Genomic DNA, 21,311 nt, shown 5'->3' with positions numbered 1-21,311 from the left:
TATTTTAATGTCTTCAATCTAAAATTATCATCCTAAATATACATCATACCATTCCATTTAACCATAAGTATTTGTTTCCATACAACTTCTTACACCAGTTAATGATCAAAGTTAAACATAAGGAATTTCAAAAACATATTTTCTTGATGATAAACATCTCCTATGTAATCAGAAAATGAACTTTATGGTTAAAATAAGGGTTCCTATAATCCCTTTGCATCAAAACTCGTAGACCTTAAAAATTATTAGAAACATCTAAAAATAAATTTGAAACTCATACAAAACACAAATACACAAAAATATATTTTCATGTATTTTTATAGCTTTTACACAAATCCCCATCTAGGCCCAAGATTAAAAAAGAAAAAAGAAAAAAACTTTAGACCAAAGTTATATCCCTTGTTAGACACAATGTTTTCATAATACTTTATTTTTCCTTGGGTCACAATTTAATAGTGGTAGAGAATGATGGGCCTGCCTTTTGTTCCATATCTTTCTTACTTTCTCCATGTTCCCTCTCTCTTTCTCCCCCCAAAAAGAAAACATTGGTTTTAGAGTTGCAGTCCACACCTCTTCATTTCCAAGAGTGCAATCCTTCTAAATGGCCCAGTATTTTAATCTAATCTAAAGGAACCTAAAAAAAAAAAAAACAACTAATTGCCCTCATAAACATAACAGGAGAAATTGCATTCAAAATCTATTCTATATTCTCTAAACCTTATACAGACTTATACAAATGTGCAGCATTTATAAGAAATGAAAAAATTGTAAAAACATCACTAATAATCATTTTCATGTGAAACATTATCAAACTGGAAAAGGAATAAGCGTTACCTGTTGAAGACTGTGCATTGACATCAGCTTTATGAGCTAGCAGCAACTTCACAATTTTGACATGTCCTCCATTAGCAGCAGCCATTAAGGGTGTAATGTCACCTTTAATTCCCCTGTCTTCTACATTTGCATGCATTGCCAACAAAACCTTATGAAAGAAAAAAAGTTTAAAGGATATTAGAAAATGATTATTTCATCAAATAATTTCAAACAGATTATTTTATAATGCTTACCTATTCATATATGGTAAAAGGGCCAATAAACAAGCAAAATTTAGCTTAACTGCTTATTTGTTGAAATGAATCTAATGATCGAAAACGTTTATTTTAGTTCCTTACTGAACAGGTCAGCTAATAAACCACAAGCTTTAGTTTGATAATACAAACCTGCGCAAGCTCATAGTATCCAGCAGAACAAGCTAAACAAAGGAGGCTCTCCCCTTCCTCGGTATGTTCATTTACACTTCGACCTTCGATGAGCAACTTTCGCACAGCATTTACATCTCCTTCTGAACAGGCTTCTGCCAAACTGCGGCTATTAGTGGGAAGAATATTACATTATCAGGATATAAGGAATATACAAAATTTCACAGCAATAAGTATTGGGTTTTTTTTAGTGCATGGTCCAGGAATCAAACCCAGCTTTCCTGCATGGAAGGTGAACATTCTACCACTGAATCACTTATGTAACATTCTACCACTGAATCACTTATGTACCCTAAGAACTGTTTTTAATTTTTTTTTTCACATTGGCAGGTACCAGGAATCGAACCCAGGTCTCTGGCACGGCAGGGGAGAACTCTGCCTGCTGAGCCACTGTGGCCCACCCCTAAGTATTGGTTTTTTATATCAAGCTGGACCATAGTACTAAACAAAATGATTATTTCAGTAAGAGCTATTAAAAAAAAAAAGAAAACTGAAGATGTGTCAGTTCACCAAGTGTTTATTATCTACATATAAAGGTCAATGAATTAAGAATATCAATATTCTAAAAGGTTTTCAATTATGTAACTGTATGATAAAGTGATTAGACTATAAGTGGAGAATAACGTATCATTTTAAAACAAAATTTTATAGACATTACATGAATAAAATATAAGTTTAACAACTATTTCTTTTTGTTTGGTCACTAGAAAATTTTTATAAAATTTAATAAAATTAGAACAGATGGAAACATGCAATACTGCACAATAGATGAATATGTGATAAGGAGAGTCTTTCTTGACACATTTACTTATACCATCATGATTTGGGGAAGTTGCAAAATTATATAGACCAAGAAAAAGCTGAATTCAAGCAAAAGTAGAGTGAAAGAAGTAGGGTAGTAGAAAAACAAACTGAGAGAAAAGTTATTACAGCTTAAATCTCCCAAACAATTACAACTATGGATATTCCTAGACATTCTTCAAGATTCTCTCACTTTTGGATAAACCACTAAATTTAGGACTATACATGAATATTTCCTCTTTATTTCAAATATAGCTAAGTTCTTCAAATATTCTCTTGAAACATGGGCCTGTAACTTTGGGTATTCAAGGCACCCACTGCTAACCTCTTTTCTGTACCTTTATTATTACCACCCCCCCAGATTCAAAGCCATCTCATCTTTTGCCCAGATTATGGCAAAGCCTCTTATGAAGTCTTCCTACTTTCACCTTTGATCTTCCCTTCAGGCTCTTTTCAACAGGCAACCAAAAATACCTTATTTAAAAAGAATTAGATAATGTCACTCCTCTGCTCAGAACCCTTTACTGACCTCTATTCTCACTGACTATAAAAGTCTTACACAATCTGCCCGATGGTATGATGCCACACCCCTCCCTTAGTTTTACTTCTGATTTATCTCCTACTACACTTTTTCTTACTCTTTCCACTTTACCCACATTGGTCTTTCTGATATTTATCAAATATGCTAAATAGGTTCCAGCCTAAAAATATTTGCATTTGCTGTCCCTTTGCCAGACACAGCTTGCTGCTTTACCTAATATAGGTCTTTGCTAAAAAGCCACCTTTATTAAAAATGCAACACAACTTCCAACTTCAAACACTCCCTAGCACTTACTTATTCAATTTTCCACCTTAGTTCTTAATGCTGTGTCAACTATATATTTTATTTACTTATTCTCCCTATATCAAAACTAAAGCCTCAAACTACACTTGGTAAACTTGCCTCCTTAAAGTCTCTTAATTTTCCACTTTATACACACTGACAATTCTGAGTGTCAGTATTCTCTGTCACTTTTAGCCAGGTTTGGACCAATCTTTAGCATAAGACATTTCCTGCGTAAGAACATAACTTTTCTCTCTTCCAACGCTGTATCTCTCACTCTCTCCCTCATGCACTCAATCTACTTCACTTTCTCATTTGCATTTTCATTCAATTTCCATATTTATATGCTAGTTGCCTTATAACAAGCATACAGAGACTTCTCTAGTAAAAGGTGAACTTCAGCACACCTGTGAGCAAAGGGCACATTCAATCTAGCACATGACAATGCAATTAGCTAATGTAAAATCTGGCACCTAGCATACATCTCACCATATTTTTCCTGCTTTGTTGAATAAATATGATTGTCACAAATATGCCTGATTGTTTTGCTTTATAACTTCTGGTATTTTTTAATGTCAAAGATCCTATGACTTTCTATTTATTTTTCTATTTCCTGCTTGAACTAGCTTTAATTTATTCTTTTAATTTTTAATTTTCCCTCTTGCCAGTCTCAATGGGCACTATGCTAAAAAATTTCTGGAGAATACCAATAACAATTTAAACTAATAAGAACTGAAGATGAACTAAGAATAGAACCTGAGATTAGAATCAATTACGGAAAATAATGGTAAACTCATTGCCGTACCCAACATGTGAGACCTGACTCTCAGGGGATAAGCTGGAACTGGCACCATAAGAATGGAAAAATCTTGACCAAAATGGGGAAGAGAGATATGAGACAAAATAGTCTCAGAGGCTGAGAGATTTCAAACAGTCAGGAGGTTATCCTGGAGGTTATTCTTATGCATTATATAGATAACCCTTTTTAGTTTATGGTGTATAGGAGTGGCTAGAGGGCAGTAACTGAAACTGTTGAACTGTGTTCCAGTAGCCTTGATTCTTGAAGACTATATATATATATATAGTCTATATAGCTATATATATATATATATATATATATATATATATATATAACTATATAGCTCTTACAATGTGACTGTGTGATTGTGAAAACTTTGTGTCTGATGCTCCTTTTATCGAGGGTATGGACAGGTGAGTTAAAAAAAGGAATAAAAAATAAATAAACAGTAGGGGAAGATAAAGGGTAAAAACTGGACTGACTGAAATACTATGGGTCAATGAGAGTGAGAGGTAAGGGATATCAGATGTTATGAAGATGAAAAAAATAAAGCCCCTGAGGGTTGAAAAAAGCTAATAAGTATTAATGATTCTTTCCCAGCTGCTTCTTTGGAGTTTACATCCACTTTTTAAAATACTGTCCAAAAATTGTCTTGTTACATAAGATAGAGTGATTTTGACTGTATAACACTATCAGGAAAATTTCAAAATCCAAGTCATAAAATATTCAATGAGCCCTAACTAACTATAAAGTACTGTGTACAAAGAACCGCAGGGGAAACAAGCCAATTAAAGTCCCTGGACTCACTTACAGTCAAATTATGAGAACAGGATCTATGATTTAAAAAAAAAAAAAAAATTCACCAAACAAATCCCTGTCTTTTAAAATGGTCAGAACTATGCACATGAACTAAAATATGGCATACTAAATGGCAAGCATTTACTTACTTATCACCAAAACATTATTAAAAGAAAACAAAATTTAAATAAGCAAAGGCCTTTTATAAATATTGGCTAAGAATTCACCCTTGCAGTCAGACTCTGATGTTGCAAATCCCTTGTCACCTACTTGATCTTGATTTAAGCTACTAATCTCTTCAGTTTTTTCATCTGTAAATGAGAATTAAAACAAAATATATGTGATTCTGTGGTGGAAAACTCACCTTCCATGCAGGAGACCCAGGTTCAATTACCAGACCATGCATTGCCCCCACCCAAAAAGAAAAACAAAAAAAAACCCCAAAATATATTACAGGGTTTTTGTGAGTATAAATAATATATCACATGTAAAGTGGTTAGCACACTTTATTTTATGCCAGGCACAAAATAAATGCTCACACACTGATCACAGTGAAATGTACTTACTTGTCCGACTGCCCTGCATTTGCCGTGCTTTCAGCTCGCATACGGGTAAGTGCAGCAGCAGCTTCATCCAACGCACAACTAACAGATGAAGTCAACCTCCGAAGCACTTCAGGATCTGCAAAGGCTTTACCATCAGCCGTGGATAATTTGCCTATCCCTATTATGTTTTTTTTTCACACCAATATGGATACATCCCAAAACAGAAACAGAACAAAATTAAGTTACTTAACTCTGTATATGTTAAATAATCAGAAATCTCTTCCAAATGATACAGTGGACATATATATTATCGGTCCAATATCTTTTGGGAAGTCTCTTTTCCAATTCTCTAACAAAATAAATATAAATAAAATAAAACCATGTGGTTCATAAGCGTTGACCTTGTGACCCTCTGGTGCCAGAAATGGGTTTCTGATCTAAGCCAGTACAATTAGGAGTCCTCAATTAGACTTTTGCCACAGCTGTGGAAGAATAACCTATATTCAAAGGTTCTTAAATTGATAAGATTGAGTCATGAGCTGTTTGATCACTTTTATCCTCTCATCACACAGAAAGACTGCCCCAAATAAAGTCAATAGAGAGAAGAACAGAGCACAGAGATAGAAAAGTGACAGAATCCAGAAAGATTTATTTTTGATTTATTGATGCTAGTGGTGCCAGCAGCCAGCACCACCTGGTAACTGCTCAAAAGAATGTATCAAAAAAAAAAGGATAATGTATCACTTGCTTGAGCAGACATTTACACACCAATGTTCACAGTGGCCAAAATGTGGAAGCAACTGAAGCATCTTATGACTCAAACTACAGTACACATATACACAATGGAATATCATTCAGTCATGAAAAGGAATGAAGTTCTAATGCATGTGACAACATAGATGAAACCTAAAGATATCATCTTGAGTGAAATAAGCCAGACACAAAAGGATCAACAGTGTATGATCTCACTTGCATGAAGTAATTAACAAATGTAAATTCAGTCAGAAACTAGAAAATAGGTCACCAGGGTCTGGGAAAGGAAGAGGAATGGGAGTTAATGTTTTATTGGTATGAAATTTTTGGGTGATGGAAAAGTTTTGGCAATGGATGATGGTGGTAGAGGCAAAACTTTGTGAATGTAATTAACAACACTGAATTGTATATTGTATATTGCCTGAAAAGGGATTACTAAGGGAAACACTAAGTTGTATGTAAGTTACCACCAAAAACACAAAAAATAAAATACAAACAACAAAAGACCAATTCACAGAAGTGTATAACACAAAGGGTGAATGAACGCTAGTGTAAAATGCAAGCTAAAGTTAAAAGCGTAATTAGAATAATGTGTCAATGGGTAACAAAAATATCACACTAACGCAAAATGTGAATAGGGAAAACTATGTGCCAGAGAGTAGTAAATGGGAATTCTGTATTTTATATGATTTTTCTGTAAATCTACATCTGCTCACTCTAAAATAAGTATGTATGTATGTACGGATGTATGTATGTATGTATCACTTGTGATCAAAAATGACCTAAAAAAATTCAAGCTACATATAACACACAACCTAGATGATTACCTCTTATTTCAAATTTTGATTGCAAATTATCACAGATACTCAAAACATATCTAAGAGTACATCTTAAACCACTGAAATAGCAAAAGAAAAAATATTTTGAAAAGCAAAAATGGTTACCTACCATCTGTAGAGAACATACTTGTTGGCTTTTTCAGTATAAAGCAACTATTCTTTATTATTCTAAAACACTGGTGTTTAATCCAGTCTGCCAAACAGCACCACTTACAGAACTTTTCAGAAACATAGGTGCTGAGCTCTTCTATACCTACCAAGAGGTCTAATCAATAAGAGATAGGGCTAGGCATTGATATATTTTTTTAAAGTTTTAAGGTGATTCTGTTGTACAGCTAGGATTGAGAACCTTTGTTCCAACCTAAAGATAAAAAAATCTAATACTATTTTACATAAATATCTAATGTTAAAAGCTTCACATTTAGGTGGGGAGAGGATACAATTATAGGACCCTGGAACTCAACGTGTGGTCAACTGAACAGAAGCACTTCTGTTACTTTGGAGCTTGTCAGAAATGCAGAATCTCAGATCCCACAGTCAAAACCTGCATTTTAAACAAGATCCCCAAGTGATCCAAATGCAAATTAAAGCTTAAGAAACATTGTTATAGAGTTAAAAACAAACTTGCTATAGAGTTAAAAAAAAACTAAGAGCCTAAGGCAGCCCCATGAAGGAAGCCCCTGCCCCTCCCAAAACCTAAGCCAAAGCAGACTTTGAAAGCTAGGAAGGTAGTACTGAAAGCCACATAAGAAAGAATATTCACACTTCATCCACATTTCCCAGCCCAAGATGCTGCATTTCAGAAGATAACCCAAATTATCCTTGGAAGACCGCCTCCAGGAGAAAAAAGCTTGAACATCATGAAGTTCCCCCTGACCACTGAATCAGTCATGAAGAAGACTGAAGACAACACACTTGTGTTCACTGTGGATGTCAAGGCCAATAAGCATCTGATCAAACAGTCTGTGAAGCTCTGTGACACTGACATGGCCAAGGTCAACACTCTGCTCAGACCTGATGGAGAAAAGAAGGCATATGTTTGATGGTTCCTGACTGTGATGCTTTGGATGCTGCCAAAAAAACATCTAAACTGAGTCCAACTGGCAAGTTTTTTGAACATGAAAACAAACAAACAGGAGCAACAACAACAAAAAAACTAAGAGATAAAAAGGACAAATCAGAAATGATAATAATAAACATATTTGTGCAAATTCCTTACAACAGTGTAAAGGCTCAATATCATACAAATGTGTGCTTAAAGTTTAAAATAGGAAAAGTTTATACCTGTTTGCTTTTCTTTCTGAAAAATCCAGGAAATCAAATATCACATCATTTTAATAGAGCCAAAAATAAATCTGGCAAGTTATGATTATAAATATATAGATGTTCAGAATAGTCAAATTTAGTATGTGCAAAATCAAAATATATAAAAGATAAAAACAGTCTTGTTTTGATAGTCATGGATAAGAGTGATACCTAATGTACAATTTATGTCATTAATATGGTTAAGTCATGCTATGGTCTGAATTTGCTATAGCAGGATTTATTCAATTGGATTGGCACTGTTGGGACCAAAGTCACATATGCAATTCTACGTAAGAGAATTAGTTTCAATTTTTCAGACAATGCACACCAGCTATATTGCAAATATTTGTGAGAGTAGTAAGAACTAGCCAAGAGGATAATGTGAATCAGTAGAAAATAATCATCGCTTTAAAAAGAAAGAAACACAACAACAAAAAAATCCCACATTAAACCTTTATGAAATAATCTTATCTTCATAAAAAAGATAACTATTAGTAAAGATAACTAGGAAGTAAATGAAAATATAGAAGGTAAACTTTCAAATTAATAAACAACTAATTTATTCTGGCTACCTTGGATTATGGTACCTTGGATTCTGCTAGTAAGAATAAACTTGGATGCAGATTTTCCCACAGAAGCTCCAGATAAGTACTCAAACCCTTGATTTCAGTCTAGAGATCCTGAGCAAGAGAATCCAAACACACTGAAACTGAGAGAAAATAAATGGGTACCGTTTCATGCTATTAGGTTTTTGATATTGTTATGCTGCAAGAGGAAACTAAGACACGCTCTATAATGAAACCCATCAATTGACAAAACATGCATGCAGAACCTGCAATTTTGCTTTTTACAGAATTGTTACTAAATACAAACAGAACCCAAGGATCACCAGACATTTGCAGACAATCTCAAAAATGAAAGACAAACATAAACATGCAAAATAGAGTGAAATTTTAAAATGCTAACAAGTCTGAAACTTTGGGGAAAGAGTGCTAGGAAAAACTAGCAGAGAGGTAGGAGAAAATCAGAAGTAAGAGTGGCATCAAACTTCTCAATTGCAATATCAGAAATTAAGCAATAATGAAGCAACAACTTAAAAAATCTGAACCAAAGTTAATCTTAACCTAGAATTCTGTATTTAGTCAAACTAGAACGTGTGAGGATGGTACAAAAGGGATTTTTCAAACAAAAAAAATTATCTCTCAAGCATTCTTTCAATAAAGATATTGGACACCTAAACCTCAGTCAATCTCAACAAAAAGAGAAGCAACCTGATATTATATGCCTCTTGATGTGATACACAAGAAAACATATAGTACTATGAATAAATACTCTTGTTCAAAACAAAATGAACCCAAATCTGGTCAAATCTCTGGATCTGAATTCTGATTTATAGGAATTATAACACACAGCAATACAAATAGCAAAATCTTTAATATGGAAATTCTAAGGGACAAATGATTTGATTTCTTTAACAAATAAATAGAAAAAAAAGACAGAAGCAGAACTTTCATGATTGAAAGACACTCAAGTAACATAATCAACTTAAAACAGTGTGTGAACCCTATTTGGATCCTGATACAAAGAAACAAAATATAGAAAGATATGAAATAATTAGGGAAATCTTAATACTGACAAGATATTCACTGATATTAAGCAATTACTAATGCTTTTTTCTTTAGATGCACAATGGTCATGATTTTTAAAGACACTTAATTTAGAGAATATTAAAGTATTTGCGTAGCAAATGATATGATGCTTAGATATGCTTTAAGTTAATGGAGGAGCAGGTCAGCAAGATGGTAATGGGTAAAGATAAAATATGATTGACCACATGGTGATGACAGCTGAAGCAAGGTGATATATGCCCAAGGGATCATTAAGCTATTCTCTCTAGGTTTGAGTGAAAATTTTCCTATTAAAAAAATGGAAGGAAATGAAGGCAGGAGGGAGAGAAGAAATGGGAAATGAAAGGTAAAAAGGATGGGATGGGGAACTTAGCTTGTTAGCAAAGAAAATGGAAAATGGAAAAAAAATGGGGATGGACACAGAAACGAGAAAAATGAAGTAAACATAGCCTCATTCAGCTGAAATTTATACCCATGTACCATCTTTGAGCCTGTTTTTTACCTTTTACGGTCACAGAAAACAAATATCCCTTATCTGTACGATAGTCATTTAAACATTTGAAAGGCACCATATTCATCCTAAGCCTCCTCATCTTCAGAAGAGATATTGCCTATTCCTCTTAATACATTTTCAAATAATTTTACAATCCTTACTACTCTCTTCTAAACTTCTATAGACACATCAGACTTCTGCTGAATGCTAAATTATGTATCTATTATTCTATACAAATAGTTTTCCATACTCAAGAATAGGAGTTTGCATGTACCCCTGTTATATTTTCATCTTATCTGGTCAAAGTCCCTCTAATAATCCACTCTTAGAATTCTACCCAGGATGGAAATTAAGCTTAACCATGGAGTCCCTCAGATATTTAAATCTATGTTATATTTATTGAAATGATTAGTAGTAGGTCTGTTTTATGCTATAGTAAAGTAGTTTACATTCATTGCATGTTCAATATATAACAAGACATTAGGGCTCTTAGACCATAAACAATTAAAGTTCATAGTATATTTATATCTACTTTTAAAATTTAAGGGTTTCAAGAGAAAGTCTTTAATAAAAAGGTGGGGGGGGGGGAAGTAATTATACAATAAGTCCCTCTCTATAAGCTCATCAGCAGCATGTGAATTTTGCCCTGGTATTGAGAATTAAAATAGGGTTGAATGAAATGCTACATATAATTTATATGGAAAAAATCCATTAACCTTTATGAAAACTACCATGCTAAATATCTAAGATCATACATTTATAATAAGAGTATTTATTAGATTTGACTAATAATGTCACTCATTACATATGTAGAATTTGCAGACATACCTGCAGCTTCAAGTAAAGCTTCCAGTCTAGCCTGTGTTTCTGGATCTACTGTTCTGAGGTCTGCGCCATCAGTAGTACCTGACAAGAGCAACTTAGAAGCTGTTTCCAGCATTGGATTTTCCAAATCATCCTGATCCAAAATGAAAGACTCAACCTAGAAAATAAATTCAAAAAAGGAAAGAAAGGAGGAAAGGAGAGAAGGAAAGAGAAATAAATAGAAAAGGAGGGGAAGACAAAAAATATGTTAATATAATCACAGTGAAAAATACAACACAACCTAAATAAATTTTACCCACTGCTTAACTATACTTGTAGAATTACTTTAAAATGTTTTATTTATGTTTATTCTTTTCAATTTTTTGATGGGGGGGTTTGAAGATAGTTCTTAAGCTATGAAAGTTTTGACTTGGTAGATGAGCTCAATCAGCAGTTCTCAAATGTTTTGTTCTCAAGACCTCTTAATAAACTTATAAAGTACTGAGGTATCAATAACTTCATATAAGGGCTATTAATTGATATGTACTATATTAGAAAATAAACTAAAATACTAAAAAGTCACATTCATTTATCTTACCACTGATTTCATCAGAAAAGTCTTTACGTACTGGGAAGCTTCATGCCCAGGCAGATACAAGTTTTCCAAAATTCACATTTTGGCTCGAAAGTTAAAGTGGTAACAAATACTGTCAATTGTTTTCCTTAATGTGAAAGCCTCACTTTGATAATTTTTGAGGATTTCTGTCAACTAACTAAGTTTGAAAACCATAGTTTACTTTTCAAGTACATTTTCCAGTAAAAATGGAAAAATGAAAAAAGTAGCTAATTCACCTTACATCTCAAACAGACTTATAAGCATTTTTTCTCCAAACACTTACTTCTCATTTTGTCACATAAAGCAATACTTTTAAATATATATATATTCAAAAGTGGAGATTTCGTAAAAGTAATCATTTTTATTACTTTATCAGGACATGCTTAAAGTAAAACTGACCATGCCCCTCTTTTTTTAAATTGTGAATAGATGACAGTGAAGAATAATATAAGGATGCAAAAACCTTTGGTGTCATGGCCTTGATTATCTTAAGGAGCCAGTAGTTTGACCACCACCCATTGCTTTCGTGCCATCAATGTAAATATGTCATCATGGTAAAAATGGTGAGTTAAGATTTCAGTTTTAGGATGAAAATAGCTTTGACCTCCTAGATATTCTGAAATCATCCCTGGGATCTTCAAGGATCTGCAGACCACACAACGAAACCAACTGGCACAGCAGCATATACCAGATTCAATTAAAAGAAATTTGAAGAATCAGAAAATAGCAAATGCCAAGACATGGAGAAAAAGTTTTGTTTTGACATTCCCCTATCATACTTCTACTTACAAATAGGCACCAAAACATACTGTTTTCTGTTTGCTGATAAAAAGTTGATTGTTACATAAAACAACAATTCACTTACTTAACATGATCAGAAGAAACATATTTCATAAATCTTATGTATTTCTAACACTATAATAATTAAAACATACATACAAGTAATTAATAACCTAGAACACAATTACGCTTATATCTAGGTATTCTGAAAATCAAGAATAAGAAAAACACCTAAAGACAAGGAAAAAGGAAGATGAGAAATAAGGAAAATTATGTCCATGCCTAAGTTTCCTAAAGATAAGGAATAAAGAATAAAGAAGATCAGGGGAAGGGAAAATTATGCTCATGCCTAAGTATTCTGAAGATCAGGAATAAGGAAAACACCTTAAGGAATAAATTCTTAACCATCATAACAGCAGAAGCTATGTATCATTCCACCTATGAAAATCACCTATATAGCTGGCAGGCATAACTACTGTATCTAATCAACACATATTTGACATTATATACTAAATTTGGAGGGAAATAACCTAAGATTCATTCCAAATAGCCATTAAACTAAAATAGCTTAACACGAAATAACATTTGAGATTTCTAATATATCAAATACAAATGGAAAAAGCATACTCTCAAAATAAGACTACCTGAAAAATTTCAAAAGATTTTGCAGCACATTAATTGTAACCAACCAATAATAATTGTTAAGATATAGAGAGTTAAGAAAAAAAAAAGAGAACAAAATAGAAAAAAAATTAAGTATTTTTAAAGGCAATAGCAAAAGCACAATAAAACAAGAATTCTATAGGTCAAGATTAAAGTAGTGTACTTAAGGAAGTGCATGACTGGCCACAGTAAGTTGTGATTCAAAATTATAGCCTGGTAAAAATAGACCTTCCTATCTTTAAACATAGCACATAAGAGTAATCATTCTAAAGAAAGTGTTTCCCAACAAAATATTCTCCATTAAAATACCTACAATTATTTCAATCTAATTGGAGAAGATAGAAGAAAGGAAACAAAAAAATAAACATAGGAAAATGAGCAAAGACAAATGAAAAGTTAAATATTCTTCATTTTAAAAGTTTTTAAAATATTTTTACATATTAAAGTTTTAGAAAACAAAAGCTCCAAAGAACAATTTATGGTTAAGTGCCAAAATAAAAAAAGGAGAGAGTAGAGGTTCTAAAGAAGTGTAAATGAAGTGCTGCATGCAGGAAGGGTAATATGAGAGGGTTTGAACAAGTAATTTATATTAGAGATGAAGAGAGAAAGGAAGATAAAAACAGGACATCCAGTTTTAGGAACTGTGGCATTGATAGACAACTCTAACATTTCTATGTACTAGAACAGAGGGTTTCCTATAGGAAAAGTCAGCAAGTTTGAACTTGGATAATAGAAGATATTAAATTTTAATCAAAAGTAATTTCTGATATAAAGTCTTCTTTACCACATTGTACCATAACTAAGCATGGTGAAAATTTACTAGGAAAACTGTATCTCAATCCCTTAATAAGGGATACTTAGTACAAAAATGTCTCATTTATTAACTTCAAACTTTTCCACAAAAGTTCTTATGTTGATTTTTAATCCCACTGTTCCTGTTACACAAAAAATTTGATAATTTAAAATTAGATGTAATATATTTTGATAAATGAAGCAATCAGTGAGATATTAAATAACTATTCAAAAAGATTTTCTAACGAGTTAATTATAAATTTAGCAGAATAAGTTAAATGAGTTCATTTTAATGTGATAAAACATGAACTTCTGCAAGTAAGATAATTTTAAGGGACAATGGCCTCTATTTTCATCAATAAGTTACAATATTGATAAATACACTGAACGGATAATAAAGTCATGAAATAAACTGAATACTAAAGTTTCTATTATTCAGGATCACACCTAAAATGGGACAATGGACAATGTCAAATCCAAGCAACTATTTAATTCTATATAAAGAATTGTTTTCAAAAGGTTTCAGAAGGAGGAAATGGAATGGATATCTATTATTTACTCCCCATCACTACTTTAAGATTAATGAAGGAGCTAATTTCAAGGATGCTCTATTAGAATCAGAAGATTTAGATACTAGTGTTGCTCAGCCGCTAGTTGTTGACCTAAGCACTCTCTCAGTCACGTCTAGACCCTTATTTTGCCTTATTTCCTCAGATTTAAGACCACATTATATATAATATATATTTTGTAAATGCCATACATAGCATAATTATATATTATATGCATACACATACTGTACACACACACACACACACACCAAACACACATATGTATTATTTATTATTTCTCTAAGCTCCAAGAAAACAGGATTTTTGTTTGCTTCCTTTCTGTATACCCAGCAACCAAATGCCTGTTGAAGGCACCTGGTCAGGACTGTAATATTTGTTGAATAAATGAAGAAATCTGTAAAGAAGTTGAAACTTATTGCATGATTTTGGAATCCTTCACTTTCATGTTCTAAAAGGCTCTAGTGTATTTGTAGTATTTGGAAAAGGGAAGGAGACTAGGGGTGTATTTTATAGATCTTATTGGGGACATAGAGAAATCTTAAAATAGGCTGCCAGTGGGTCAAAATGCTACCTTCCTTAATTTATTAAACAAATTGTTATTGTAAATAATTGATGTCTAAGAGATACTGTTTAGTATAATGGGTAATAAAGAAATGCACAAATCCAATCTATTATTTTTTCTGAGACTTCTAAAGTATGTGGGCAAATGAACAATAGAACAGGGAAGAAAGTGCTAAGGTAATGAGAGTAAACAACTACAGGAGTTTGGAAGAGGATGTAGAAGAGAACTTCATTCCATAGCAATAATTCCTCTTTGTCAGCTGGAAAGACTACAGAACAATTGGAGAGAGATAATTTAAAGGGATACAATCTTTACAGAAAACAAAAATAAGTAATCTCTTATTCAAATGTAAACAAAGCTATGGGCATAGGTCCTCAGTTGAAGTAATTCATGTCCTCAGTTGAGTAATTCAGATAAAACGTGGAATGCATTTTCTCACTGAAATAACTTATATTTATTATATTATTTCTGCAGAAAAAATTATTTAAAACCCAAAACATAGGGTAGAGGGCAATGATTTCACTTGCAGAGTTGGGCTTGGAGAGAATGAGGCCACATCTGGGCAACAGAAGAGGTTCTCTGGAAGTAACTCTTAGGCATATCTATAAGTAGGCTAAGCTTCTCCACTACCTACACAGGCTTCACAAGAGCTACCCTCAAGATCAAGGGCTTGGCCTATTGGTGTCCCTAATGTTTGACACAGTATCAGGGGATTCCCTGATGATAAAGTTTAACAGTTTCATATTTTTTTCTCCCATACCTCAAGGAACTTTGCCAATACTTATTTTATTAGCTGCTTAATATACTCTAGGATGTATCCAGGCATTACATTAAGCTATACAGGATTAAAGGACCTCTTACTTAAAAAAAAAATAAAAAATCCAAAACAACTGATTCTAGACCATGTCATTTAATCATGGACTATGGTTTGAGTAAGAAATTCAAATAAATATTTCAAAAATGTTCTTTAAATGAAATGAATAAAGCAGGAGGCGCTAGAGAGAAAAGGATGCCTTTATTAAATTTATTCACTAAGGAATATAATCTAGCAGTTATCAATATTTACCAATATTTAAAACATGACAATTTAAGTTTTCTTTAAATTATTTTGGATATGTTGCTTTGATCAGCTGAATATTTTATGACATGGTATTTGTAGCTTAAATTCTTATCTAATATAAAGAACCATAAAAATGCAAGGGCCTTACAGACTACCAAGTTCAATTCATTTCAGAGATGAAAAAACAGAAGCACAAAGTAGATGCAAATAGGTTTCTAAATACCTAGCACCAAGATATCAATTATCCAATTACCTAATTCAATATTTTATCGCCCAGAAAATGCCACACTTTAGTTTAAGGGATCGAACTTTCACACTGCTCCAGAGAAACTGACCTCAAATTCTATATTTAGTAATCAATTCTGCTTAATTACTAAAAATAGTAAACCAAACACTATATTCCCCTGATGTTATGCAACATAAAGTATACAGCCTTCCTATGAAATATTCTTGCCCCCTCAAATTAAACCATAATAGAATAAAGCCTTCAGAGGTAACTCCCAATAAACAAAAAATAGTAAGACAAATAAAAGAACAAGTTAAATTGTGGTTCTCAACTTCAGCACTAATGACATTTTGGATTAGATAATCCCTTGTTGTTGGGGATATGGCGTGTATTGTAATATATTTAGTAGCACCTCTGGCCCTCTGTACACTGGAATCCAGAATGAGCAGCCACAACACCACCACCACCACCACCACCACCACCACTAGGTTGTGACAACCAAAAATATCTCCAGACATCACCATAAGTCCCCTGGAGGCAAAATCATCCTTAGCTGGAAACCACTGAGTTAAACAGAATCAATCACACACAACTAAAAGACAGAACATTCTACAGTGCAACTGAAGTTTCTTCAACAAGTCAGAAAAATGGGGGGAAAAGGGAGCTTGTCCTAAATTAAAAGAGACTCAAGAGACACAAGCAGCAATATAACATGGACCTTAGTTGAATCTTAAGTCAAAAAAAACCTGTTAAAGTGACATTTTTGAAGTGAAAAAATCTGCATATGAATTGGGTGTGAGATAATGTAAAGGAATTACTCTGCTTATGTAAAAATATCCTTAACTTTCAGTGATGCACATTGAAGACATGGTGTCAGGATTTGCTATTAAAATATAAAACACTTGAGGAAAACAAAGTTTTATGGCAAATCCTTGATAATGTCGAATCTGGGTGACGGATATATTGTCTTTATTATACTAGATGCTATACTTTTGTAAGATTAAATGTGATGCACTGTAAAGGTTGACTTTTTTTTTTTTTAATTCAACAATTTATTGATTCTATCTGCAGGTACTATATGAGGACTGGGGATACAAACATAAAGAAAACACTGCCCAGTGATTTTAACATGTAGGGCAGGGAGCTATTCAGTTCAACAAAAATGTTCAGGAAAGAGAAAAGAATGTGAATTAAAGAAACTGTCAGAATTGTCAATCTGGTTTATAAGATTGACCACCCCAGTTCCCTGTAAGTAGAAAGTGGGGAAAATGGCTTGGTCTTTTATATAAAAACAAATCGTGAAACAAGTAATGTGTGGCTTACTCTGTTGGGGTCTCTTCCTCTTTCTCCTCAGCATCTTTAGAAAACCCCAGTGGCAAGTTCCAACTGGGCATGCCTTTCCAGAGGGGATGTCTATGCTCTGGCTTCCTCCTCATTTCCTCTAGCCACCAGTCCTGTATTTCCTCAGCAAAGTTATGCTAGGTGAACAGCTTAATTAATTAATTAACATTTACACTCTTGAATCATCATTCTAGTCTTTTTCACCCTAGCCTTTTCTTTTAAAATTTCTTTATATATTTTATTTTTTTTAAGTTTTTTTTAATTGTGAAATATAACCTATATACAAAAAAGCAGTAAGTTTCCAAGAACATTTTAATAAGTAGTTATGAACAGATTTTAAAGTTTGGTCAAGTTTACAGTTCCACAATTTTTAGTTTTTTCTTCTAGCTGCTCCAAGAGATCAAAGGAAATATCAATATAATGATTCAGCAGTCATACTCATTTGTTAAACCCTATCTTTTCTGTTATACTCCTCCTTCTGTCTTTTATTTGTTTGTGAAAAATAACATATACACAAAAAAGCAATAAATTTCAAAGTACATCACAACATTTAGTTATAGTAACTCTTGGTATGGGTTTTAATTTTACAGTTTGGTATGGGTTATAATTCTACAATCTTAGGTTTTCACTTTAGCTGTTTTAAGGTACTAGAGACTAAAAGAAATATCAACATAATGATTCAGCACTCATACTCATTTGTTAAACCCTAAACCTCCCCCATATAACTCCTCCACCACCTTTGATCTGTCTCCTACTCTTTAGGGGTATTTGGGCTATGCCCATTCTAACTTTTTCATGTTAGAAGGGGCTGTTGATAATATGTGATGGGGGATAGAACTAGTCAATGTTATGGAAAGGATGACCTCTCTGCATTTCAGGACTTATTAGGTCCAGGGATCCATCTGGAGGTTGTACATTTCTGGAAAGTTAGAAGTCGCTTTTGTTTAAAATATTTTTATTTAACAGTAAATCTTTTCTAAAGTTAACTAAATCCTTTTTTTTTCCTTCCCAAAGTAAACCTGAGGTAACACAAACAATTAATAAAGAAGGTCTTTTAACAAAGCTCAGAACTGAACATTTGTTTAGGCCATTAATTGTACTCCCATCCTGCTGTACAAATTCATAAAGAAATTTGGGAAATTTAAGGTTATCTGGACTTACATTTCAAATCAAGTCCTTCTCAAAACATATATTATTGCTGCCCTATTAAAGAAGAGCAGTCTACTTTTAGTATAAGAGGACTGGTATTTATTCCAAAAGATGATGCAGTAGTATAATCTAATTACATACATACATACAAACTCCATTCAATTAAACAAATATTCAACAACAATTATAGGTATGTTTAAAATGGTAGGCTAGTCACTGGAGAATAAAAATATAAAAATGATTTTATTATAATCAATGTCTTCCTATACAATATGAAAAGACAACTCTAAGTGCAAATAACTAATATCAAAGATTGAAAAAAGTACTAAATAAATACTAATAAATAGTGAATGTATAGAGGAAGGAGAAAACAATTCTGAATAATGATGATACAAGGAGATGTTTAAGGAAGACAGGGCCTTTCAACATTGAGACGTGCTGAGAAGTACAGAATTCATATGTTAGGTTGCTAAAATATTTAAGTATTAAGGTAAATAATCCATGTTTTATGAAGATATACCATGTAAAAGATGGTTTAGGATAGATGTGAAACCAGAGACAAAGAAACCAATTAGGAATGTATCAAGGGTAATCTGTATTTCAAGAAATATAAATCTGAATACTGATTACATTAAAAAGTATTTTAGAGCAAGAAAGAATTCCTACACTTGTGCCAGGAAAAGAAGGTACTACCTTCATTTCAAAATTCACCAAACATGAAATTTTAGGCTCTCTTAATCAGTCCAATTCATGCAAAAAATCAACCCCAAAGGAATGTTTATGATGAAACTTTTATATTTTTCCTGATTTTTACTTATAAGCAAATGTCAGTGTTTTATTTTTTCACTATTTTTGCCATTTCAATGGCATTAAATGAGTTTACAGATATAGACCATAACTGATTGCATTTCATCTACAAAAAATAAGTTGTTCAGAACAACTTCACTTGAAGCTTTTGCTGTGGTTTGAACTCAGGTGTTATTTATTTAGTGATATTCAAAGCACAGGCTATTGATAAATATAATTCAAGGCAATAATTTCTGAATCTTGATACTGTCATTATAAAAATAGCTGTTGTATATTTAAAAAGCTGCATATAAAAAGGTAGACATAAAAATTAAGAAACTATGGGCGGGCCGCGGTGGCTCAGCGGGCAGGAGTGCTTGCCTGCCATGCCGGAGGACCCCGGTTCGATTCCCGGCCCCAGCCCATGTAAAAAACAAACAAACAAACAAAATATAATAAAAAATAAGAAAATGTTTAAAGATGTTTCCCTTTCTTCCTCCCTTCCTTCCTTCCATCCTTCCTTCCTTCTCTGTCTTTCCTTCCCTTCCTCCCTCTCTCTTTAAAAAAAAAAAAAAAAAAAAAAAAAAATTAAGAAACTAGTCTTAATCTATGATAATTTTAAAGTAGTATTTAAATAAATTCTTACCAGTTTACATTATTAGTAATATAAACTACTAATATATATATTTTTAAATTGGTCTGTATTTTTTACAGGCTTTACTAAGAATAAACTTCAACTAAAATATCAGAATTTTTAATGAAGAGCTAATCATTCCAAAATTAAAATAAATGGAATATTTTTTCTATACACATTAAGACGAAAATTTTCAGTAAAGTTACCAAACACTGATCTATGTATCAATGAAATAAAATAACCTACCGAAATAAAAACATCCTTCTTCTAAAATGAATGTCATGGCTCATTATGATATTCTGAGATTAAAGTAAATAAATCTAAAGTGAACTTGACTAGGGATAACTTACTTTCAAAATTTCTGTTCACACAAAACCACTAATTTATTCCTTCATTCTCTCATTCATACTCATCTCTCCATCTATAAATATTAGTTAGCACATTCCTATGATTTAGGAATGTGCTAAAATCAGTGATATAATGCTTAATACAACCATGTTCTTCATCGAGCTTACCACACAATCCACAAGTTTCTATCTTAGGCTTCAAAATACTTCTCCCTCACAGCAATTCAGGATGAAATTACTAACATAATTCAATATGAAATTGTTTAAAGCAAGATAAAGTTCTATGCATTCTCAAATCTATGGGAATTTTTGTACTAGAAATGAATTTATAGTTTTAAAATTTCTCCCAAACTTTATACCCATAGGATGAAATTTAATTATGAATATAGCCTGTATCTGATATTTATCATTATTTATTATCATCAAAATAGCCTCATAATAAAATTATTCTTATGAGATGGCTTTCACACACACACCTGTATGCACATGCACACACAGCCTGATGTCCTAACCTGTTAAAAGTTCAAAATTACAAGGATATGAAACATAGATAGATTTCAGAGAGGGGAAAAAGTCTGTTAATTACAGGGAAATAAAAATCAGATTGATACCATACTTCCCAAACACAACACAATATGCTGGAAGACAACTGCGTAATCAACTAAAAGTTCTGAAGCATAATTCTTTTGAACATAAAATTCCAAACTGGAGAATAAGTAAAAGACATGACTTCTTAGATTTATAAGCACTTTTAAAATTTATAAACCACATTTTCTGAATTTAAAGACTATATTCCTTCAAAAAGAAAAATTAATCCAAGAAAGGGGCAGTTTGGAATATAAGACTAAGTAGATAGAAAAGAAACAGTATAATACATCATAATATCTCAGATAATTGTTAATGAATGATTCTTTTAAAAGTAGAATCATAATATAACAT

At 32.5% G+C, this 21,311-nt stretch overlaps 1 protein-coding gene across 8 annotated transcripts in view; it reads right to left on the bottom strand.

Annotated features, from left to right (window-relative positions):
- Window positions 1–21,311, bottom strand: part of ANKRD17 (ankyrin repeat domain 17) — a 164,688-nt gene that overhangs the window by 76,923 nt on the left and 66,454 nt on the right. For all 8 annotated transcript variants that reach the window (XM_077143195.1, XM_077143194.1, XM_077143193.1 and 5 more), the window contains exons 2-5: window positions 10,872–11,025; window positions 5,047–5,203; window positions 1,221–1,368; window positions 835–982 (exon numbers count right to left, since the gene is read on the bottom strand). In XM_077143195.1, coding sequence (XP_076999310.1) covers window positions 835–982; window positions 1,221–1,368; window positions 5,047–5,203; window positions 10,872–11,025 — 607 coding nt within the window. The remainder of the gene's footprint in view (window positions 1–834; window positions 983–1,220; window positions 1,369–5,046; window positions 5,204–10,871; window positions 11,026–21,311) is intronic.

The sequence above is a fragment of the Tamandua tetradactyla genome, chromosome 24 (genome assembly GCF_023851605.1).
Source record: "Tamandua tetradactyla isolate mTamTet1 chromosome 24, mTamTet1.pri, whole genome shotgun sequence".
NCBI lineage: Eukaryota > Metazoa > Chordata > Mammalia > Pilosa > Myrmecophagidae > Tamandua > Tamandua tetradactyla.
Note: the sequence above shows the minus strand (reverse complement) of the source record. Positions and strands in the feature narration are given on the sequence as shown.